The sequence below is a fragment of the Stegodyphus dumicola genome, chromosome 8, assembly GCF_044657685.1.
Source record: "Stegodyphus dumicola isolate Sdum_Otavi_A_Nest chromosome 8, ASM4465768v1".
NCBI lineage: Eukaryota > Metazoa > Arthropoda > Arachnida > Araneae > Eresidae > Stegodyphus > Stegodyphus dumicola.
In genome coordinates this window covers 77,467,992-77,493,692 of record NC_140775.1, presented here as the reverse complement: position 1 = coordinate 77,493,692, position 25,701 = coordinate 77,467,992, and the positions used below count along the sequence as shown (strand labels likewise).

The following is a 25,701-nucleotide window of genomic DNA, read 5'->3' as shown; positions in this document are numbered from 1 at the left end:
GTGACCTTCATGAAGCATGACTGCAACAAAAAGGATATATTTATTATCAAAAACGAAGAGAAAAACGTAAAAACCCGCTTCCTTTAGACCAAAGAATGTTTCAGTAAGGGGTTTATGAGAGTAAGGGGTTTATGAGAGTTGCATGATTCTCTTACAATGGGAAATAAAAAATAAGGAAAGTAAAAACAAAATTTAAAATCAACTCAACGTATTATCAAGAACACTTTCCACGTCCGATATTTACGGAAGAAATTTCAGTTCCTTACTCCAATGATTTCCAAAGAATGAAACTTCATGAAGACAAAGCAACAAGTTATACTTCGAAATGTACCACTGCGTTCATTGAAAAAATGAATGAAGACTGAAAGAGAGGTATTGCATATATACATTTTCAACGTACTCCTATGAAGTCTACTGATGTTTGATCTATGGAGTACTCTGCCTTTGGTCTCTTGAAAAGAGCTCTTTCTAAGCGCAAATCCACCACGATTCATGGACTCTGGAAAGTATGAAAACAGGAATGAATCAATACTCCTGGGGATTTTGCGAAAAGCCCTTCAATCATGAAAATCACAATGCAGACTTATAGTCCGAAAAAAATAAAATATCATATACCTGAAGGCTCTCAGATTGAAAAATTAAAAAAACCACTCCTTATATTTTAACATTAATTAAATAACCACAAATTCGTTCTAAAAACGTGTAAGCACCCTATGTATTATCTACACAGCAATCAGATTTGTAATTTTAATGAAAGAAGACGTAAGTATATAATATTGTTTTAAAGAAGATTGTATTTCTTATAACATTAATACGTAGTTGAAACGAAAAAAAAATCCATTAAAAATTAATCCATAAACATTCATCATTCAAGATACATCAGAAGAAATACCAATTTTGGTAACTTTACCTTTAATAGTCTTGGAAGTCGAAACAGAGGATTAATTCCATGGATAAAATATAGAAGATCCAAAGGAAATAAAGATAAAACATCCATCTGAAAAATTTATTTCTCATGTTATATTTGTTACCACAGAAAGAGAAATCAACACTTTAACACAGTTGATGACAAATTATTCTCAAGTGTTATTTAGACGAATAGTCCGCCGAATTTCATAAGAGTTTAAAACTTATAACCAGTCATTACAAACTGCATATCATTAACAGCAATAGCAATAAATTTTAAGAAAAAGGCTATTTATTATTACAATTTAAAATCAATTTATCTATTAAAAGCTATAGATTTATTTCGAATCTTGCGTAAGGTAAAATAAAGATATTCAAAATCACCATATTACACTTCCACTAAATGAAGTTTAATATTATTATCCTTGGCAATATAAGGTAAAAACTGGACGTTTTATTTATTAACACCAATTCCTGTTTGCAAATTTTGTTCGTTTCGAATTAAGTACATTTAGCATGTCTACTCAAAGTATTATAAGTTTACTTATTTTTAATGGCTCATAATTGTGGTAAATGAAGACATTGTCAATCAAAACAATAAAACTTCATTTTAAATGAAGCTCTTACCAGTTGCATGTATAATGAAGTCTCTAATCAACAATATATGAAAATTAATATGGACATTAAATTCATTTTTAATTTAAAAAGAAATGCATTTTAAAATGTTAAAATTATTAACTAAATTTTGATAAACATTTTATTTTGGATTTCGTAATAAAAAATTAGAAGCGAAGTATGGAAAAAATTGTTTCCCGATAGCGATAATCCTGTTAAATATTTAAAATATTTCAAAGAAGTTTTCTTAGGACTTATTCTGAATATGAGATGCCATTGTTTGATTATGGCAAAGCAAGAGAGGGCTATCTGTTCAAGCAGAAGTTCTTCATGGAGCACTTTATGAGGGAAACTGGTTGATATCCACTTTACACATGGAAAAAATAAAGAAAACCTCCATGAGCGCGTTGTACGCGATTTTGAACTGCCAGTATTCAAGGACTTTTATCTCTAACCGCCTGGTGACTCACACGTAAAATTTGGATTAGCAAAAGTAAAACAATAAGGAGGAAACAAAAGAAAGTAAAGTAACCCTATTTATTTTAAACGAGTTCTTAAAAAGTTCTAGTTGCTTTATTTAAACTGTAAGGGAGTTAAGAAACAAAATTATTCAAATTACAAAAAAAAAAAAAAAAAAAAAAAAAAGTAAATAAATGAAACCAAAAATAAATGCACAGTCACAAAACTTCATTTAGAAAAAAATGCTTTTTAGACTCTACGCATAAAAATTGACAAAATTGAAAAGACAGTTTTAGTGATGCAACTAAACATCTGAAAAGAAAAGCTATGATTTAAAAAATGAACTTACCTTAAACATCGTCTTCTGAATATAATTTGCTCTAGTCTTTTTGTAGTCATCCTACGAGGAAAGATAAAATACTTAAAGATAATTTCAATCAATCTTAATTACTACTACTACTACTAACAACAATATACTCATTAAAACGAACTGATTTACTTTTTATCACTGAGATCAATTTTCCAATCATTTTAAGAAATACAAAATCGAACCTAAAGCGTATATCATTTACAATCAATCGACGAAGACATAAAAGAGCTATTTGATAAATGTCTTGTCCAACCTTTACCTACACTAGATTATTTTCTTTAAATGGAGAGAAACGACTCTTAAAAATCAAATGAATGTCAGCAGACAAAACGTTTGCTACGTCAGCAGACAAAGCGTTGCTTAAATGGTAGGAATTCATACTTGCATTCAGAAACAACTGATGAAAATATATGATGTCGATAATCAGAAAGTTTTAAGATGTTTAATTAAATATGGAATACTTCAATTACCTAAAAGCTATTAGTTTTGAAATAGATTATAAAAACAGTTTTATTATACTAATCAGAAATAGGAAATTACCCAAAATAAAAGAAAGTTTATTAAAGTTATACAGTTCCAGTTAATTTACCTGTTCTTGGCTACTAGATCATTAGTGAACAGTACAGCGACTATTGGTCTTTCTTGAAACTATAAAAGATAAGTACAAAGAAGGATTAAAATACCCTTTTATTCACTCAAAGAAAAGTTGGTCCCTCTCAGGCTTACAGGAAAAGCCTCCACTTGGGCTTTATTTTAAGATAGAAAATAAGAAAGTAAACTAATTATAACTAACTAAAACTTGGTCAAACCTGTACAGAAATAAATAACCGAGTTGGCCCGTAATTAAATCTCACCGGCAAATACTAACAGCCACGTAAGACCACGGCTGAACTTAGTAAAAGAGGCTTAAAGCAACGATATGGCTCAAAGACAGAACACGCTTACAGAGAACTTCTGAGCTCTTCCACGGATGTGACTGAACTTCCCATTAAATACTTTATTAGGTATTTCTCCAGCCTTCTTAGCATGCCTTTGTAGTGTAGTGGTTAGCACGTTCGGCGCCTATTCGAGAGGCCCGTCGTTCGAGTCCCGTCGAAAGCGTTGCTCATTTTTCACATCTTCTGATTCCAAACTAGCCTAATGACTCTAAGTGGCGTCCGAGCTAAAACGAAATGTGATGAATGATGATTCTTCTCCACCAAGATTTGGCGATTGGGTCCCCTAAAACACCAGTCGCCCTTTAAAAGGGGGAATATATAAGGTATTTTTAGCATGCCTTCATAGTGTAGTGGTGAGCATGCTCGCCGCGTAATTGAGAGGGCCCATGGTTCGAGTCCCGGCGAAGGCGTTGCTCATTTTTCCCATCTTCTGCTTCCAAACTTGCCTAATGACTCTACAATTTATTTTACTTCATTTACACGAAACGCTATACTAAAACTCTTTCTGGTAGGGAGTTGTAGGCGGAAAACAAGGATTTAAAGGAAAGGGTTTCAAAATTAAAAATAACTATTAGAAAATTAAAATAATCCCCATAAACGTTTCAGATAAAATGTACTCATATATAACTCAGAATATTAGTATTTAAGCTACTCACTCTTTTGGCTAATTTCAGGGCCAAATTATATAGAAATCATAAAGAAATACATATACTTGAAAATATTACATAAAGATGATAAATAAAGCTTACACTGGTGTGCAAAAATTAAGGATGAAGTCGGAAAATTAGCATATCAGCTGAACCAAGAGGCAGAGCGGACAGAAAGACCAATCAGGAGATTAAGTAAGGTGATGTACGGTAGCACATGCGCAGATATGCAGGTAGACGTAATGGGGGGGGCGAGTATCTGAGTAGTGTAAAGCATGTTGTCGGTGTAAGATCAGTATTTCTGGCAAAGAGATTGCACGCCGTATAGCAGTTAAAATCCCACCGAGTTGCTGCCTCAGCGAGAAATGGCGAATAATCAATCTGTTAGACGACATCTGGATGCTTTTACCCGAGGTCGAATCATTGGGAAGTTGGAGGAAGGCCGCAGTGTGACATGTGTGGCTGCAGAGTTCGGAATTTCTCACAGCATCGTTTCACGACTTTGGAGACAATTTCAAACTACAGGAACAGCTATCCGGGGGTTTAGTAGTGGTCGTCCACGAGGAACCACACCCGCAGATGACCGGTATATTGCCTTACAGGCCAGAAGAAACAGCCGGCAGACAGCGGGAGAAATCGCTAGACACACGACACAGGCGACTGGGGGACCGATATCGCGTTTTACCGTGGCCAGAAGACTGCACGGTGGTGGTCTGTTTGCACGACGCCCTGTACGGTGTGTACCTCTAACGCCTGCCCATCGGAGAAGGCGTTCTCTGTGGTGCCGGGAACACCGGAATTGGAGAGACTATGAATGGGGACGAGCACTCTTTACAGATGAGAGCAGATTCAGTCTGAGTAGCGATTCTCATCGCATACTCATCTGGAGAGAGCGGGGAAGCCGCAATCATCCCTCGAACATCATTGAAAGGGACAGGTGTGGAGGTGGCGGTGTTCTAGTTTGGGGAGGCATCATGCTTGGTAGTCGTACAGACCTTCACATCTTCGACGCAGGTTCAGTCAACGGGGCCCGTTATTGTAACGAGATTCTTCTTCCATATGTGCGTCTTTTTAGAGGCGCTGTGGGTCCGCAGTTCCTTTTCATGGACGACAATGCACCATGTCATCGCACAGTAGCTGCCGAACAGCTCTTAGAGAGTGAGGATATTGAACGTATGGATTGACCGTCACGATCTCCGGATCTCAATCCCATCGAGCATGTATGGGATTTTCTAGGCAGACGCTTGGCAGCTCGTACCTTACCACCAGTAACGATTCCGGAGCTTCGATTGGCGCTGCAAGACGAATGGGCAGCAATGCCTCAACAACTCATTGACACCCTCATTCTCAGCATGGGCAGACGCTGTGAAACCTGCCTAGCTGTCAGGGGAGATCATATTCCCTATTAAAGACCAGATGTTTCTTGCTGGACACCCATCACAGGGATGTTTCGGCCTTCAGTCGCATTGCGCTCCATGCTACTTTTTCAATAAAGCTTCTTTTTATCCCTCTGATTTCTCTTTTAGTAAGTGTTGCTTACATTACTCATGTCCTTACGTATTGGGGATCTTACGGTATTAAATGTGTTGATTTGGAAAGCTTTTGTACAAAGTTATATTGAAAAAACCGTCTCGTCCTTAATTTTTGCACACCAGTGTATATTAAGAACGGCAACCATGGAAGACTGACTAGCCCCAAATGGGAAACGGGTCAGAATTTTTGTCTACATTGATTTCAGTATAATGATGAAGCAGAAGAGGAAATAGTTGGATTGCTTTGTTGGAGACAAACTACAGAAACGAAATTAAATTTCCGAGTTTCTGGCTCTTCTTTTTCATTTCAAGTTTGATCATAAAGCAAACTTGTCATGAAAAGGAATAATGAAAGACCCATCACCAACTTCAGACTCTTCCCTTTCACGCTATATTTACTTTATGAGCAAATCTGACGTGAAAAGAATAAATAAATTAACCATCAGAATTAAAAATTCCTCCAAATTTGCGCACTTCTAAAATTTTCTAAAGAGAAGCACTGTATGTAAAAACAGATTTCAGGAAATCCATCTAAAGACACTAGCTACGGATTTGAACCCAAAATGGTGTTAGAAAATGCTTTTGGCATACCAAATATAAAAAAATTATAAACTAAACTGTCACATAGTAATAAGTTACAGAACAATGATACCAAATGACATTAAAAGCGAAAAGAGATCAACCTCAAAATATTTAACTTTGTTTTTTAACTTAGATGAAAATTACGTGGATCAAGGATGTTAAAAATTCAAAAATTTGAAAAAAAAATATTCAGAGCAATTTTTATCGTTCCGCAATGAAATGTTTTGAGTTTTATTTTTTTTTTCATATGCTCTTATGCACTGAGCTGTTCTATTATTTAAGACTGACACTCAAGTTTGTGACCTCGGTGACTTAATAAATGTCAAATTATATCATTTTTAGTTATTCAATCTGATAGGGTTTAATTTTAAATAGTATTTTAGAATGCCCTTCTAGAGGTTACCGCTGAATACTCATTTGTTTTACATTATCAGATTATTTTATAATATCTTCATTTATTATAATATTGCCTTATCAACGGCGGAGAGGTTGAACCGCTGAACACTGGTAGTTCCAACAGGATTCGAAACTAGGCGAACAGGTTGGTTGCATGGGCGTTTTCGTGGACTTCCCCATGTGTAACGTATATAAGAGTCAGTTTCCCCAAGAAAGTCTTCCACGAAGACCTCCCTCCCCTTAGCTAGATGGCCGTAGTGGGCTTTGCCATAATAAACTAAATCAAACCAAACCTAAAATAATATAGGCATATCTAATATTTTATCCTCTTAATTAATCCTTTTTATGTTTACTTTTACAATAAGCGCTGCTTAATGGGATCGCGTTTGACCATGCCTATTTTGATAGTATTAACGGAACGCTAACATTAAACTACGAGAAAAATATTCTTCAAAACGGCAATGGAATTTATAACTAATTTCAATGGAATTTATAACTAATTTAATGTAAAAATATCTAGAAACTTATAAATCTTTATTTGCAATTATTATTTGCAAAGCAATTTATTTAGGAAAATGTAAAAGTTCGTTTATGAACTTTTCATAATGTCTTTAATGTAAAAGTGCATCTATGTACTACTCATAATGTTTCTGGAAATTACTTGATCAATGCCCCTAATCTTAGTATTCGGAAGGCATCCTTCATCAGAAGAGAATATGCCAATTTAACATTTGAAATTCAGCATAAAAGCAACATTAATTTCTCATCAAAGCCTTAGGTCTCAACTTTAGTTTCTCAATATTAGTTCTAGATGTTTTCAGAGAATTTTTCTTTCAACAGCAATGAAAAAAAAAAAAAAAAAAAAAAAAAAAAAAAAAAAAAAAAAAAATCTACAGAATATTTTTTTTTTTTTTTTTTAGTAGTAGTAACGCGTAGAGTTCTGTTTTTGCTTAATATATCATTAGAAAACAGCAACGTAAAGTCTTAAACTATGAAAAAAAAGTCGATCTAATGTTTAATCAAATCAATTTTGTATTCCAAATATGTATACAATTCATTTCATAATTAATGTTAATGCAGGATAATTTTCATTGCACTTTTATAAGCTTAATTTTCAATGCGCATCATATTTTCTACCTGTGCTATAAATCCTATATATATCTTATTTCTTTTCACTTTATGCTCCTGCCTTATTTTTTAACTCTTCAATGATACTTAAAAGACCTTATGCAGCCTTTATTTTAGCAACCACTATTGGTCATAGACATATGCTTACAAAGGCAATCATTCTTTATATTAAGAGAATATTCATATTATGAAACTTTTCAATTAAAAAAACCAATTTTTTAAACATTAAGAATTCTAACATTTTATACTGTCTTCGGTTTTTATAGTTACATTTAGTAGACGTTTATGCTCATTTAAAATCACAAAATGTTTGATAATATTACGGCAAAAACTGATAGAGATATTTTTTTTAAATGTTGAGATCATATTCTGTGATCGCACAAAAAATAAAGACTGAAATCTTTGCATTTGTGCAAAACTAAAAAGAAATATGAGGTTAGAAAAACTTTTCTGATGCTAATAGATTAAGTGATAAGCACTGCCTAGCAAACTGCCATGAAAATGATTGAGTAATAAAATCCTTTTCAAAAAGAAGATTTTATTTACAGAAAGTTTTAGAATTCATTTTCTTGGGAACACTGACGCTCTTCAGTAGTGCCTTTTTGTATGATTATTAGATTACCATTTTGAAGCAACAAAACTGCTTGAGAATATTAATAACTTAATTTTAACATTTAAAAACTTAGAAATTACTTCTTAGAAAATGCTTTTGGCATACCAAATATAAAAAATTATAAACTAAACTGTCACATAGTAATAAGTTACAGAACAATGATACCAAATGACTTTAAAAGCGAAAAAAGATCAACCTCAAAATATTTCACTTTGTTTTTTAACTTAGATGAAAATTACGTGGATCAAGGATGTTAAAAATTCAAAAATTTGAAAAAAAATATTCAGAGCAATTTTTATCGTTTCGCAATGAAATGTTTAGAGTTTTATTTTTTTGAAGGAGTATAAAGTTTTACTACACAATAAATGTAGGCATCCGGGAACTGTATAAAACATTAGATTTCGCCAATTCTAAAAAATGAATTTTTAAATTTAACTGAAAAAACTTGAACATTAGCATCATTTAAAACATTTTTGTGACTGGAATTACATTTTAAGTCTATGTTTGCGAAAATAAAAGACCGCATAAAGATTTTTATGGACAAGGCGTACTGTAGAAAATCGCCTTTTAATAATGAAACTGTTTTATAACGAATCTCTTTTCTTAACATTCTTATTTAACACGTGCTTGATTTTCGTTTCTGCGTAATGTTTAATTTTTACAATTGCTCGGTATTCCGATATGTAGGACATAACAGCAATACATGAGTGATCTATGTTTTCTAAATGAATGAATAACTAAAAATTATATGCTTTTTGCACAGGTAAAATACATGCCAAAAGATATAGATGGGTATTTTCAACCCATCTAGACTGAAAGGTTTGCCCCGTGTGCATATAACGTTTTCTTCCCTTTTGCTTTCGTACTTCTTTTCTTCATGATTTTCTAAAAACTGATGTCATATCAGTTTTACGTCCAGACTTATTCTGGCTAGATTTCCTACAAACAATAAGCAAGTGGATATTTAAAGCGAGTTTTTTTCTCTCCCATTTTCACTTCTTATTTTGCCTAATTGCCCGAATAAAAATTCATCTTTCTTTTTGTTATGTAATCTGCCGATACATGGCATTGTAAGAAAGCATCCGCTAGACGCTAGAAGGACAACGTTAGTTAGAGAGAGAGAGAGAGCGCAAATGAGTGCAATATTGTACGTTGCGTTTGAATTATGATTCCCTTGTAGGGAATGGGGCCGTTTCGCCGTCGGGCCGTTTTACCGTCGGGACGTTCAGCCGTCAAGACATATTTTTCCTTACACGATTGTATTATATCTTGCCGTATTATATTAACTTGACTTTTAATAATTTCATTTAATTATATAAAATAAGACATAAAATGTTTCTGTGCACAGTTTTTTAAAAATGCATTGTTACGCATATTAATTTTAAGAAAGTATTGTGCTGACAAGATTCTAAAGTAATTCCGTTTTCCATTCAGATTTCATAAAAATGTAAATTTCTTGCTTATATGTGTGATTTCTTTGAACTAGCAGATTAAAATTTCAAGAAATTTTGGCGAATCATGTAAACTTTGTATCTGCAAGTTTAGTGTAGTAACAGAAGTTTAGTCCCAGTTCTCTTTGATGCTGACATAATTTTCCAACTAACTATGTTTAATTTCTTTATATCTCATACTTGTAAATAGCTATATACATTACAAGCAACCTTTATTAAGTATACAAAAGGTAAAAAGAATTATTAATCTAAATAAATTTAATACGAGTATAATACAGTCATATAAAGAAAAATAAGTCTTGACGGCGAAAAGTCCCGACGGCGAAACGGCCACGGTGAAATGGCGACGGCGAAAAGTCCTAGACCTTCCCCAGCAGGCGTCTGGATTTACATACATATACAGTTAATTCCTTTAATAAATCAAAAGTAGTACCTTGTACCATTCTTATAAGTCAAACCAGAAAGAACATCTAACAGCTGAAATATATGTAGTTGAAAAAATATATGTAAAAAAAAATAATATATAGAAATAAAAAGAAAAACATATGTAGCTTTTCACTCGGATTTGGATGTTCATTTTCTTTTGTAGTTTATATATTTTCTAACAGCAACACTTTTTTATTTATTTATTTAGTCACTGTGGTGTAATTGAAAAGACTTGGTAAATAGTGACAAGCAATATTAATTACAAAATTTAGTAACTTAAAAACTTATATAATTTATTATTAGATACAGTCGTAATTTTTATATTTTCTACAGTTTATCGGTAAGTGGACAAGATTGAAGCTGAACATTGCGTACTTAGATATCAATTGACTAAAAAGAAATGTCGACGCAAATTTTCATTCCCTTGTATATTCTAAATTGAATAGGTATTTTCATTCTTGTTAAAATCGAAGAAACGATTTCTGTAAATTTCAAAGTTGTCAGAATTTAAACACATTAATTATTAATAGAAAAAGAAAATATCTTAAAGGATTACGATCTACTTACCACCCAAAAGCCATCGTGCAGAAACTGAAGTCTCGCTTTGAATACCGCTACGTCCAGCACATATATAATATCAGCAGCATAGTCGAATAGGAGAAAAATAGGAATGTTCTCAGCAGTTTGATAGGGAAATACAGCGCGTAGAACGATGGACCAAGCGTTATAAACATAACTCACCATAACGAAGAATAGCCACGAGATATATATTTTGCCTAAAGGGAATAAAAAGTTAATAGTATCACGAAGAAAACGTTCACTGCAATAATCTTTAAAAGTAGTTGATGATTATATGTCAATTATATGGATATGACAGCCCAGAAATTGCTTCCAAATTTACTTATATAAATTAAACTAAGTATGAAAGAATTTTAGAGTTTTACTGTTGATTGATTACGAACCATTAAACGCATCTAGTCAATAAAGCAAATAAAAAATTCTTCATTTCAGAGAGATGAGAAAAAAAAACTTATAGAACATGACTTCGCATATCTACAGTTTATTTTCTCGTGTTGGCATCTGCTATTTAAAAAATATGAATAACAACGATTAAAGAAGTTACTCGAATGGGAAAACAGGTAAGATGTCATGAAAGGCATGAATTTTTATGGAACTCACGGTAAGTTTAAAAAATGGAAATAATTTATATCTTGGTGCTCATTGTAGGAATAATCGCTATAATCACTGTTCTACAATTAGCGAAAAATCTGATGTGGACATCCTATGACTTCCTTGTACAGCCCATTAAATTATACATGCTTTATGCTGCACTTCATTTCCTCGAATTATTCTAACTTATCAATTAGCCAACCCCTCAGGGCAAGTTGAAAATGACATCAAAAATTGTAAATTTTGAAATTAAACTTTGAATTTAATTTTAGCACACTCTGCGTATTCGAGAGATACAGGTTGGAATCTCGGCGAGGACACTGCACACTTTTCATATTTCCTCATTCCCTCCCCCAGAACAAAAAACCCTAATGATTGTAGAAATTCGTATGATTTTATTATATTATATTAATTTAATGAGCCTTTTTCACCAAACTCTTAACAACAGTTATTTGCTATTACTAGTATAATATGTATTTTAGTTACATTTAGTTGCGAATCCTTTGTTTAATTTTTAAATGCATTCCTTTGATTTGAAAGATGCAAGATTTTTCCTCATATAAAATTACATAATGCCAGATTTATTTGAAAAAGAATATAAAATTCACAGATATTTAACCAGCAGCTATAAGATGATGATTAAGTTTCAGATACTACTTTTTCAAAGTTATCTTAAGTTTCAATAGTTTTTAATAATTATTGTTACGTTAACTGAATGACAAAGGCTACATATAAAATTGTATTATGATTGAAAGAAGATAAAAAAAATATAAATACAGTAAATAAGTTTAAACTCTTTCACTCCCGGTAGTATTCCGGTCAATTTTTGTCGGACGGGAATCAAACTTCTTATAATTTTTTTTTATAACAAGTATAAAACTTTGTCAAATCTAAGAATAGGAGGTGGGAGAGCACTTTAAAAGTTAGATTTCGTTATTTGTCGAAAATAATGTTTTTTACAAATTTGACATTGTCAAAACATTTGTCAAAACATTGTCTTTGTCATTTAAAACACTTCTATGATTGGAAGCATATGAGACTACCACCAACGATTGAAAAAATAAAGACCGGATAAGGACATTTAAACTGGGTAAGGGAGTGGGATAAATTGCTACGTTTAGTACTATCGATTGCAATAAAAAAGAAAAGTGCACAACTCGATATTATAGCAATCGCATGTACAAAATTTCAACGTTCTGCTGCTAATCGTTTTTGAGTAATGCAAGATGCATATGTAGATACCAACAGATGTCATGAAGAAATCCCTTTTGAATCCCTTTTGCAATTCTTTTTGTAATAAAAATCCTTTATTTTGTCCATATGTACAGAGACCATGCAAAAAATCGTCCAAATGGATTCGGAAGGGACAAAATAGATATTTACTTTGAGATATGATATCCTAAATGTTTCGCGGTTACCTCGTACAAGGAAGTAAAAAAGAGCAAGCGCCATGTCAAAAGCGCACTGTTATTTTTCTGAAGCCCTCTTTTCCCCCGGACAAAATAACAAAATTAATGTTCTGAAAAATCGCTAGTGCGGCATGTCTCAAGACATCCGAAAGCTGGTTTCAGGGAAAAGATTCCAAGTGTCGGAAAAGAAATAGTATTTATCCATCTACTAACTGAATTTATGTTCATCCATTTTTTAAAATAACTATCGTTTAGGGAACATTTTATGTATTTTCTGTATTTAAATGCATAATTAATTATTAAATTGTTTTTTTCTTTTTGCGGTCTGTATTACTGTATAAGCAACATAGCACCGGCTTTAGAAAATATCAGTTTTCTCCAGATTATTATATGAGAAAGAATACGTAATTCCATAATAAATTTAGAAAATATCAGTTTTCGTTTGATTATTGTGCTAGAAAGAACATATATTTCATATATTTCAATATATATTTATATATGATGTTGATTATTGTATGAGAAAGATTATTATATGAGAAAAACTCGTATTTAAACAATCAGTTTTAGGAAAAATGAATTTTTTTAAACTATTTTATGAGAAAGAATACATATTTCAACAATCGGTTTTAGAAAATATTAATTTCCTTTTGATTATTATGTGAGAAAAGTATATATTTTAAGAATCTGGTTTAGAATATATTAAATTTCTTTTGAAAAAAAAAATACCATCAAACATCTGGCAACAGGCAATAGAGATTTTAAAACGCGAGTTATCTAAGCACCGCTTTAATCAGATTCATCACTAAAAATAATAATTATCTTACTTTGAGGATCAATAACGTTGGGAAAAGTTGGGATGAACTTTCTTTTGATTCTGCAGCAACAAAGCTTCATATACTGGCTTAATTCATAAAATTCCGACTTTTCATCCTCATGGTGAATGAGGGACTGCAATCGAGGCCGAGAATTGGGTTCAGGAGTTTGACCAGTGTCACTGGAATTTTCTAATGGAGGAGCTGAAAGTATGAAAAGTAATAACTAAGACATGAAAATTATGCGATGTTTACATGTACTGATCAGTGAATCAGAAACTTGTGTTTAAAAACATATCTGGCTATTTTCAGCCCAAACTACATACATCATTATTTCATGGTTCTACGAAAGGCAGAAGTTTGATCGAAATTCTAAATGATTTTTTAACACTGATTTAGATTCTGTTTTAAATATTGATACAGATTATTTTCCAAGGAATAATAAAAATGATGTTTAGCTACAAATGAAGCATATTGGAATTTCGAAAATGTTTAATTTTTGTTAACGTCATTTCCCATTTAAATGACTAAGCTACATATATAAGTTTCAAACTAGACCTTGTAGAGACATTAGGTATTTTTTGGAAACAGGCAAGATGAAAAATACGCAACACCTTCGCCGGGAATCGAACCACGGACCTCTGGAATACGTCCCCAGCGTGCAGATCACCACACCAAAGGCATGCCAAGAAGGCGGGAGAAATACCTTATATACTCCCCCTTTTAAAGGGCGACTGTTTTTTTTAGGGGACCCAATCGCCAAATCCTGGGTGCGGAGAATCATCATCCGACACCCTTTTAGTTCGGGCGCCACTGTAGAGACATTAGGTTTTTTGGAAGCAAGAGACATGAAAAATTAACAACGCCTTCGCCGCGAATCGAACCACGGACCTCTGGAATACCGGCCGAGTGTGCAAACCACTACATTACGAAGGCACGCTAGGAAGGCGGGAGAAATACCCTATAGAAATTAGACTATTTTATAAGAGAAGAGATTTTTAAATTTTTACAATTAAACTTATAAATTGGTACCGCAATATATCTAAAAGGTTATAACAGATACAGCTTTTAATCAAATTAACAAAATTAAAAAAGTTCAACTGATAATAGACCAACATCAAGAAGAAATTGTTATTCTTACTTAAAATTTTAAAAGGAAATGAAATTCTAATTAATTTCATTAATAGCCTATTAAGAAAGGCTAGAGTGGTCTACATGCTACAAATGTGTTTTAAAAGTATGAATTTTTTTTATCTGAAAGTTCAAATAAAAAAGGATAAAGAAGGACGTTTTAGGAAGTTTATAGTTTTTTATTTTATTTCTATTAATGTATAATTTTATTTTACTATAATTTTTCTTGACTTTACTTTTATTAACAAAGGACTTACTATACTTTCAATCGTCACGATAAGCTCGTGACATGAAAGACTTTCTACTTTCTAACCTTCTTTCTACTCTTCCTTTACTTACTTTTCCCTTTAAAATTTTTTTTAAAAATTTCTTACAGGCATTTAAATTACCATTTAGGAGATTTCTTCTTTGCCATCGCCGATGTTGCCAAGCAGGCAAACCTAGGCATCGTTTTTGAATCTAATGCTTTCGCTGTTGATCTTTGTTTCGTAACTTGTAGTTAATGAGTTAAAAAAATTATAACATTACGAGATTTATAACATTATATTTACGAGATAACAAAAATTTTCATGTTACTGAGCAGAAACATGTTAAGGTACTCATTGTAACGAATGAGATTTTCCCAACATTTCTATTCGCAATATTTATGATTATATAGAAGGAAATTTTCAAATTTTTGTAGAAAAGATATTGTTTTCGTACAAGTAAAGAACTCAAAATTTTCAGTTTCAGTTCTCTTCACTTGTCAACCTTCTTTAATTTTAATTTCCCATTTCGAAAAAATCTGGCATTAATTAACTATTGGATAAAATAATCGTTTCCATTTTATGATATGACTTTAAACATCTTCGGCAGTATTATTATACTTAAATCTATGTCCAATTTTATTAACTTTGCAGGCATTACATTACGTATGTGTGCCCTAATTAAGGGCAAAAGAGGTATGTAGTTCTTCCTTAAAAGCGAATACGAAGCAAATATATAAGTGAATTGATTTTTCTATGTCATTTAGTTTACTCTTCATAAAATTATTCTTTTAGTATTTCACTTTCTAAGATTACATAAAAAGCAGTTACTTATTATATAACAGAGTAAATCTGTTTGGGCACAATAATGTATTATTTTGATGCTGAAGAAAAACTGCAACGCAGTCGTTATTATTCTGTGATTTACAGAATACTGTTTTAGTCTACGGAAGATATTCCTTATTCTAGTTTTTATCGGGAGAGGGGGAAGGAAAGAGAGACTGATACTTTCTCCTTTGTCAACACATGATTTCACAAAAATACTCCTAATCAAGTCATAGGAGAGAAACTGCAGTTTTGTGTAGAATAAAGATCAATAAGTACATCCAGATCTATTTGTAGGAATATGAATTACCATAACAACAAGAATATGAATTACGATTATAATAAATTAAACCGAAGCAAATAAAGCATAATATTCTCTTTAGTTATATAAGACAAATGAAGATAAAAGGATCAACTTTATTAAGAATAAATGTCACAAATCAATGATTAGATTCTTTAAAAGAGTTATCAGCAACTGAATGTTGAAATACATTCTTCTAAAACAGAAGTGTATGGTTTTTCATGCATGTCGCATTTGTTCTCAAAAATACATTTAAACTTTAAATGAATCAAATAAAATGGAAACTTTTTATAAAAGGTAAAAGTATGGGGGACACCAGCGATGTACCATAGGTCAACTGGTAATGCCTTCCCATACTAACTCAACGTTAGTATGGGAACGTTTTATAGAAGAAATTTCGTTTAAATGCCTGAAAAAAGTATGAAACATAATTTAATGTGAACATCAATATAATATAGATAAAATTACCTGAATGGCAAAAGCTTCTAAGTATTTACACTGACTCTAAAAGATGCAAGAACAGCGCAACTGGATGTTCATAAAATTATTTAATACTTTGCATTAATACCTTAAAAATACTTTCTTGAATAACTCCCTTTTTTTAAATAGAAAACGCAAAAGAATTCACGAATTAATAACACAATAAAAACAGAGATATCGTCAGCAGAATTTGAACTAAGGACCTCTAACTTTCAATACCTAAACGTAATGTTGTGAATTAACGCGACTTTCTGTTAGTATGGTGGTAGAGTAACTGGCTGCCATATACTTGGGTCCAGGTTCGAAACCCGGAGAGAGTATCAATATTTTTATTTTTAAGTGTAGAGTGTTTTTCTGGCATGAGTGCATTTAAAAACACTGTCAGGCCGACAGTTCCCTCGAGATGTTAATGGAAGTGGTCAAGAGAGGTGGAATATTCTTCGAACCATTCGCTGCGAAATTCTTATTCGAAACTGGGACAAAAGTGGGGAAACTTCTGTTGGCACTAGCAGAATGAATAATTATCTGATTGAATAAGGCATATTTGAAGGCAAATAATTTCCACAGCAAGGGAACAAGGCCTCTGCTGCAAATAAATATTAGTTTCGTTGAGGACTTCTTAATGAGAACTCGCTCGAAATTACGGAGAAAGATTCATTCTGTAAATTATTACAGACGCAGGGAAACAGATAAACCATGTAGCATATCTAGTTAAACAAACCAATGGTTAAACGGTTACTTGATCATTTCATGAGTCTAATTTAACAATTCATTAGGTAGCAGTAATATATACTTCCATTTTACTGATATTATTTCATACTAAATTATGATTCACTAAACAGAAAAATTTTATTTATTGAGTTACTCACATGGAGAAGGAGTTGGAGGCTGTACTAATCTTTCTTTGACCTTCTCTGTTCTGGCCTGAAATGCTTGGACTAAATCTTGAATCCTTTGTGAAATGAAAGCAGTACGATCTGTTTCCATCCTAAAAATAGGGTAAAACAATAATGATGATAGTGGTATTAATACTAATTAATAATTTTGGTACAGAACGGATGAATACCGACAATGATTAACTAATATAAAATGCACCGAAAGCTGGTTAGTGTTAATGAATATAATTCCATTTCATAACTTTGCCAAATAAAGAAACTTCTTATTGACGTTGAGACAAATACAGGGTGTCCAGAAAAGGAAACCTGGTTTCCATATTAAAAATTTCGAAAACAAAGATCGATAGAAGAATAAAACAAGTGTTATATTTATTCTGAAAGCTGTAAGACTGTTATACAAAAGTTTCCGAATAATAGTTACAAAAGCTGTAAACAGATGGCGCTATAATCGCAACACGTAGTGCGTATAAATAACGCTCCAAAAGACGTAAGATCGATTAAAAGTTCACATTTTGTCTCTAGGACACATTTAAAAAGTTTTTTTACTTCCAGGAAGACATATGAGATGACAACTGGTAAAAAGCCTGCAATATCACACAGGCTAAGCCTAGTATAACAGAGGAAAATGGAATGGAATGGTAAGAGCGATTGCCAAATAAGGTCTCATACGCGAGGAATCCCCGTTAACGGGCATCTGAGGTGCTGGTAAGAGCGCGATGAACTTCGCACTGAGACCAGCCTAAAAAGCAGTATCACAATAAGAACAATACAATATAATCACAGTAAGAGCCAATGCAGAATTAACGTATAAACTGCACAAACTATAGCTTAGGGCCCCTAATTTCTTGGGTCCACCTCCCAAAAAATTAAAATATAGTATAACAGACTTATGAAGGGCTCCATATTTCAATTAGCTTAGGACCTCATCAAGTATAAATCCGACCCTGTATAGAGCGACATTATGACCGAGACATAACAGCGATATTATGAGAGAGCTTTCCTAGGTGCGGTTTTGCAGGCTCCTTGAGTGTTAGCCGTAATGGTCCATGACTCTGATGAGTTCATGACCGTGTGAATCTCACTAAAAAAGATATCGGGCGATTCAATATCAAGTAAAAGCGATCAGTCCCACCCTCGAAACGCGAAAGGAGGTTAGCGTATGGAAGGAAAAGCCTGAAGTCATGTATTGCATTGTATAACGTGTGCATCTGGTACTGGAATACCAGAAGTTAGATCGCAGTCCTATGACAACAAGGTGTAGTTATCAAACACGATTGAATATTCCCAAAGGGCCCGATGTGAAAAACCATTCACAAGCTCCTCGCTAAATGTCCAACGGACAGGCAGCGTGGTCGATGGTCTGGTAGGGAGTTTTGGTTCGCAGGCAGACTGTACTTACCTCTGAAAATGTCATAACTGTTTCTGAAAATATTCAGCAAAATCCAAGAAATGCGTCCTAAGAACTGCAGTAGAGATTAGTTTGAAGACACAGAAAATAATGAGAAGCAACCTAGACTTGTTCCCATACAAAATAAAAGCCCCAGGTGCCAACGTAATAGCGCCATCTGTTCCTAACTATCATTTCGAAACTTCTATATAACAATCTTACAGGTTTCACAGTAAATATACCACTCGTTGTAGTTCTTTATCCATCTTCGTTTTCGAGATTTTTAATTTTGAAATCAGGGACTCCTTTGTTGGACATCCTATATGTTGTCTGAAGAAAATTATACATACCATTCCGAGCAAACAAAACAGCCAGTTCTGATATTAGGCTCAGAATTCTGAAGGTTAAATAATGCAATATGGCATCATATCAAAAATCATTTCCGTATTCAGATAAAAGCCTTGAAAATTATTAAATATTGCTAACATAATTGTAATATAATCAAATGGAAGGAAAAAAACGCTGTGTAAAATTTAAAATTAGATAAAAAAGCAATCTTAATAGTTTGGTGTATGATTCAAATAAAACTCTATTGATTTCAAAGGTGACCAAGCATAGGTCCTTCAAGAGCAAAACAATTCTTCTTTTTTCTATTCACGCGAACGGGCTGGCTGCATGGGTGTTTTCGTGGTTTTCCCCATGTGTAACGTGTATACGAGCCAGTTTTCCTTAGGAAGTCCTCCACGAAGGCATCCCTCCCCTTAGGCAGATAGCCCTAGTGTGCTTTGCCATAATTAAATACACCACACCACACATACTTTTTTATTCCTAAAGGATAAGCACCTAACACTGATTGCCTCCGAAATCGAGAGTTTAAATCAAAATCTACGCCAAAGTAAGTTTGCTTTCTTTCATAATAAGTAAAATATGCTTAAAATGTTGGAATAATTAACTAACTAAGAAAAATTTAAGATTTGTCCTACTAAAATAAAGTATACAAGCATAAACGTAAGACAAAAAGGTCAAACAAAAATAAGGCAAAATTTGACGTTTGTTAAAAATGTTTTAGCACTAACAAAATGCCAAATACGACTTTTGCAATTCAGATCATATTGCATTTTAATATTATAAGCATCTAGATTGCATTTTGCAATCTAGATGCATATAGATCATAATAATAATATTTAGAACAAAGTTTACCATCATAAAAATACATAACACCAACAAGCAAAAACAAAATAAAATTTGCAATTAAAAAAAAAAAAAAAAAAAAAAAAAACTCTACTTTGTAAAGCACTACGTTCTGTGTAACATTATTTGTATTGCAAATTACGTTAAGGAATTAATTCCCTCCCTTTCCCTTTTTCTATGTATATTAATATTGTATAATATAATATATTAGTGATATTATAATTCCATTAATCGTTGCATACAAGACATTATTTTACGTTAAAAAGCATTAGTAAAAATAAATTATTTGTATTTTGTTCATATTTCTTATTTCTAATTTTCAGAATAATATTTTCTATTGAGGATTCAAAATACTTTTAAACCATTCAAAACAATAATTACTTTGTATCAATGAAAATATTTACCTTTAATTTAAGGTAAAATTAAATGAAGTATGTTAAATGAAAGTCAACTGATTATTTCCTAAGAAGCGGATTCTAAAGTTTTTGTTAAGTAGACTATAGCCGTGTGAAGTTAATTAAGAATTGTATAGGTTTATTTAAGGTTATTTTTCTACCTGATTTATATTTTCTTACTAGGAAACTTATCTCCACTTCTATTTGTTAGAAGATTAAGATTCTTGGCAAAAGAAACCTTCAGACAGGTTATAAGAAGTAGAGCCAGAAGGAATTGCAGCATTTTTCCCGTGCATCCTTTGAGATGAAAGCATTTAGCATATCTAATTAGTAACTGGAAAATCCATGATTCGAATCTAAGCAAAGATCAATATTTCCTTCCTTTTGCTCAGAAAAGATTAATTCTCCGTACAAAGTTATCTATCAAATAAGAGAAAAATTACTTTTCTTTTTTTTATATTTATATACTAAGAAGATTAAAATCCTCAACAAAGGCAACTTAGAAGGCGTGAATGAAAATGGTTACTTCCGTTTTATTACTGCTAGGGACAAAAAATAACAGCAAAAGCAAGATAATAACGATAAGGATATATACATAAAAAGTGAATCTCTGAAGCGACTCAGATTTTAAACCACGTTTTACAAAATCGCAATTTACGCAAAGTGCTTAATGATCACAATGAAAAAACACTAAAAATTATAATCTTTAGAAATGTGATTATGATGAAAACGTTTTTCTTTGGTTATCCGTTTAATAAATAAACATAGCAAAGAAGATTAAAACGCAAAGATGTTTGCAAAATAAATTAAAAGAGATACGAAACTTTAGAAAGCATAGAAATCAAAGCTGTTGAGACAGAAAATTTCAAATTTCGAACCTTGGCAGTTTGAGCTAGATATAATTTGTGCACTGCTTTCTCCGTGAGTCAATGGTGCTGTTTGTGACCTACTAATGACAGCAAATTGCTATTAACTCTACGAAACAAATCTTTCCTTCCACTAACCACAGACAGAGTCACAAAACCGAAAGATATACGCTTTTTTCTTAGATGATTTTGCTTGCTGTAGAGAAATATATTAAGAAAAAAAAATGGTTTGGTTTATTTGATTTTGAAAAAGCATACTGAGCGGCTTGGCTAACAGAATGGAAGCCTTCTCTAAAGAAAACTGGCTCATATATTTAAAAAATTACAAAGAGTAGAAATAAAGACGAATTTTAGAGTTATAATACTTTCGAATTATATTGGGTTTGTATGGTTTTATGTTTATTAACCAGCTGCTTTATTATTTTTGCCTTTATTATCATTTTTATTTTCATAAATTTGAACAGAATGCAAATTAGTTAATGTATATACATATAGGGTTGTTGATTCAGGTTAAAATAGCACGCCGAACAAATATTAATTTAGAAGTCAAACAACGAAAATCAGCGTTATATTTGCAAATTTTCACACGACTGGTTTCAAATATTTTACCGAACCATCAGCCTCAGCTGCCGAAGTGCAAATGGAAGCTGAGGATGATGGTTGAGTAAAACTATCGAAAGTAGTCTTGCGAAAATTTGCAAATATAATGGTGATTTTTGTTGCTTGGCTTCTAAATTAATAGTTTTCTTGAGTTTAAGAAAGAGCTCATGGAAACTTTCGCTGATCATCCTGATATTATTTTATCCCAGGTTCTGAATTCACTTTGGGTTCGGCCTTAGCTTAGCTAGCCACATTTGCTCGCGTCAGTTGAGGGCCAGAACCAAAACTTATAGGCATGCGTTGTCTTGTGAATCTCATATTTTAAATACCTAAATTTTACTTTAACTTTGTTACTGTTTATTCCGCAAGTAACATAGACTGTTTCTGTTATTATACAGATTGTATAAATGCTAGGTTGAGAAATTAATAAAAAGGTTTATTTTAAATCTCATTATTACTTCACTAGAAGATTAAGATGGGGTGGTAAGTCGCTTGAATTTCTTCACGGAGCCAGAGTTAACAGTTAAAGTAATTAAGTTCCGTACAGTTTTACTAGATTGCAATTTCCACCGTAAATCGAAAGGCAATTATAACGGATACATATATTTTATTAAACATTAATTAGACAGCTATAAACTTCAGTGTTATTCATTAAGTAGACAAAAATAACAGTTATTAAGGCCTAAACATCTTTTGTGCTTACCAAGAATGAGCTTCAGGTACAGAAAGTGACTGCACCGGCGGCATCCCTTTGATTGGCATTTCTGGATCTGTAACTGAACTGAAGAAGATGCCCTTTTCTTCCTTGTTCAGATAGTTAAGATCCGGAGGATGCAAAGGAAATCCGGGGCTAAGTGTTTCCTCCGCCAATCCTTGAAATGTGAATATTAGCAATTTTTACCAAGAATAATTGAATTGTACAGCATATATTTAAAATAAATTAGGTGTATACAGTTATGCTAGCCGAGTAATCGGCTGCTATCGACAGCCGAGTAATTTTGTTGTATACAAGGCTACCTAAACAATACGTATAAAATATTTGCTAGGCATATACTATTTGTTATATACAAGGATACATATATCTATGCTGTATACAAGGCAACAAGACTGCTTATTATTATATAGCTGGAACATTAAGTTACTTTTCTAACATAATATTTCTTATGAAAACAATACAAACATCACATTTCTAACAGGAGTTGCAAACACTGAACTTATCACTATCATAGAAACACTTAATACTCTTGACATAGTGTTTATGAAAGATTAAAAATAAGTTTCTTCTTTTCAGTAAAAGATTGCGCTTCAATTCAAGAAAACCTTTCGATAGATTAAGTACTGGTTTTTTTTTTTTTTTTGCTGTCCTCACTTGACTTACACATTGCTGTTAAGTACGTTTAAGCTCTATGAAGAATAGCCAATGTTTCAGATTTTAAATTACGTCCAAAGCGGCGTTTTTTAACATTTTGTGTGTTACCTTTCTTTATTAACTATCATGTTCCTCGCACTTAAACCATAAGATCCAGTGCAACAGCAATATCGCAAAATAGTTTTAAAACGAGCATATCTTTAGAATTTCCGATACAGAGACTCACGCGCTGGAGATAAAAATGTTTTTTCTGCACAACGTTGCCATTGCTCGCTTTGAAATCCTTGAGTTTGTTAATCAAAAATTCGTCAAAGTTTTAAAAAATAGGAAATCGATCATAAAACAAATTTCAAATTTCAAATTTGGTCTTCCACATGCTCATATTCGTTGGAGGATTACGTTATTCAAAATTCGATGACTCTATGTACCGTTGTTTTATCACAATACGAGAAATATACATACATTTATGCAGATTTTTCATTATTTAATTTCTTCAAATATAATGCAGGACTCTAACATTTTGTGGCAACAGTTTGAAAAGTGAACCGACATTTATGAGTCCGACGCAAAATGCCAAAACGAAACTAATAGTCTTTCGGGATTCAAATCCCTTTGGACTAAAAATTATTTGAGATGGCCAAAAATGAATCCCGGATTTCTGTAATATGTAGAGTTACTACAACGTTTGGTACTTTTCCGTTTCGCCGGCGCAAATCTCGCCAAGCAGACTTTGTTGGCGACAACATACAGTATACACATAAAAAATGTTAATTCTAAGAATTTTTTTTATTTTGAAGGCATAAACATTTTAATATGGTTTAAAATTTTGTAAAAAGCCAATAAATAAAGACAATAAATTTGTAAAAAGACATTAATTTAAGAATTTACTATGCTTTCATGGTTCAAAATCCTGATTCGCCGGTTCGTATCACGTGACCCCAAGTGATCTCATCTCACGTAAACTACGCTACTAAAATCTAATTCGCTCAGTAATTATCTACATTAATTTCAAGTTAAATCTTAATTTGGAATACAAGTTTAAATGCAAGAATTATTTCAATTCGTACGAATAGCTTACTCAGAAATTATGTAAAACCGCAGTGCTTTACTTCGCTAGTGCATTCTCATTAGAATTGATGAATTTAACACTTGGTTTCGCCTTCGGATGAGCGGTGTAATTACGTTCTAATTGACTTAGAACTAATTGACTTATTACCGTGAATTGTCTTAGGGGATAAAATTTAAATATCGTGTAAAAATTCTATATGCCAGTATTGAAAGAAACAATCTCATAAGAAATGGCTTCAACTTGTTTTGAAACTGAGGCGTAAAAGGTTACCAGCGAAGATATTTCGTCTGGCATCAGTTAAACCATTATTGGCGACTTTATCGTTTGCGCCGGCAAAACGGAAAAGTACCCAACGTTTAATACAACAGGTAATTTCTGATATAAAATGTATAAACATTATGCCAACGGATATTTTAATACAGATCTTCATATTTTGTTAAGTGTTTTTGGGCCGTGTTTGTTTTGAGGATAACTAAGGAAAAAAATGCACTTTTTAACAATTATGCTGTTTTACATTCGGTAAGGGTAAAACGCAGTTCAGATGGCAAAACCAAATATGATGGGCATAATGATGATGTAATTAACTAATGAAAAAACTAAAGAATTATATAGTTTACGAAGTTTCATAATGAAGATTTATTTATCCAATGCAAATTTACTGACATTGATAATGGAATTAACTGTAAATTTACTGACATTGATAATGGAGCGTGAAAATAATCTGTATAACACGATAAGGCGAACTGATGATATATTTGAAAATGATATATTGCAAAATCCAAAATTGAAAAACATTTCCACCAGTTTGAAAATATTGCAATCGGAAAATAACTTTTGGCCAATTCAATAATTCTCATATATTTTAGAAGTGGATTCTCGGAGAAGCACGTTGAAACAAATTGCAACAATAAATGTAATGAAAAAAAAATAATTCTCAAAGATAACATAATTTATTTTTTCATTTCAAAAGTAAAAACAAAACTGATTGCAACATGTTAGGACTTTAAGATATGTTTAAAAACGACTAAAAGTTGAAAACAATCAGATTTATTAAAAAGTAGATTTTTCGATTTAATATTTATATGCCTAGAAAATAATATAGAAATTAATCACTATAAATTTTTATCAAAAATAATTTAAAATTACTGGTATTTTTGTTTAATTTTTTAAATTAACTCTATTTTTATTTTTTATTATTTACAAACTAAAAATTAATAATGCACTTAAACCGTATTGTTTGAGCATATTTTCACGTTAAGTTGCTGCTTGTATAATAAAAAATAAATTAAATCATAAGTGTTATTTTTAGAAAGGAGATTTTTCTTTCAAATCTGTATCAGATCTGCATAAAAGTGTATTTAGTAACTGTTATTGTAATTGTGATGCATAAAAACTGGAACATTATGCATTATACAATATGAAGCCATGAAATGTAGTTTTTAGTTATCATTTTGTAAATTACCTTGTGGGTCAATATTTAAAACTTTTAAAT

At 32.2% G+C, this 25,701-nt stretch overlaps 1 protein-coding gene across 2 annotated transcripts in view; it reads right to left on the bottom strand.

Moving 5' to 3' along the window:
• Positions 1 to 25,701, bottom strand: part of CngB (Cyclic nucleotide-gated ion channel subunit B) — a 109,152-nt gene that overhangs the window by 43,383 nt on the left and 40,068 nt on the right. For both annotated transcript variants that reach the window (XM_035351321.2, XM_035351338.2), the window contains 6 exons: positions 22,475 to 22,643; positions 17,306 to 17,424; positions 13,467 to 13,658; positions 10,631 to 10,839; positions 2,330 to 2,380; positions 911 to 997 (listed from right to left, as the gene is read on the bottom strand). In XM_035351321.2, the coding sequence (XP_035207212.1) occupies positions 911 to 997; positions 2,330 to 2,380; positions 10,631 to 10,839; positions 13,467 to 13,658; positions 17,306 to 17,424; positions 22,475 to 22,643 (827 nt within the window). The remainder of the gene's footprint in view (positions 1 to 910; positions 998 to 2,329; positions 2,381 to 10,630; positions 10,840 to 13,466; positions 13,659 to 17,305; positions 17,425 to 22,474; positions 22,644 to 25,701) is intronic.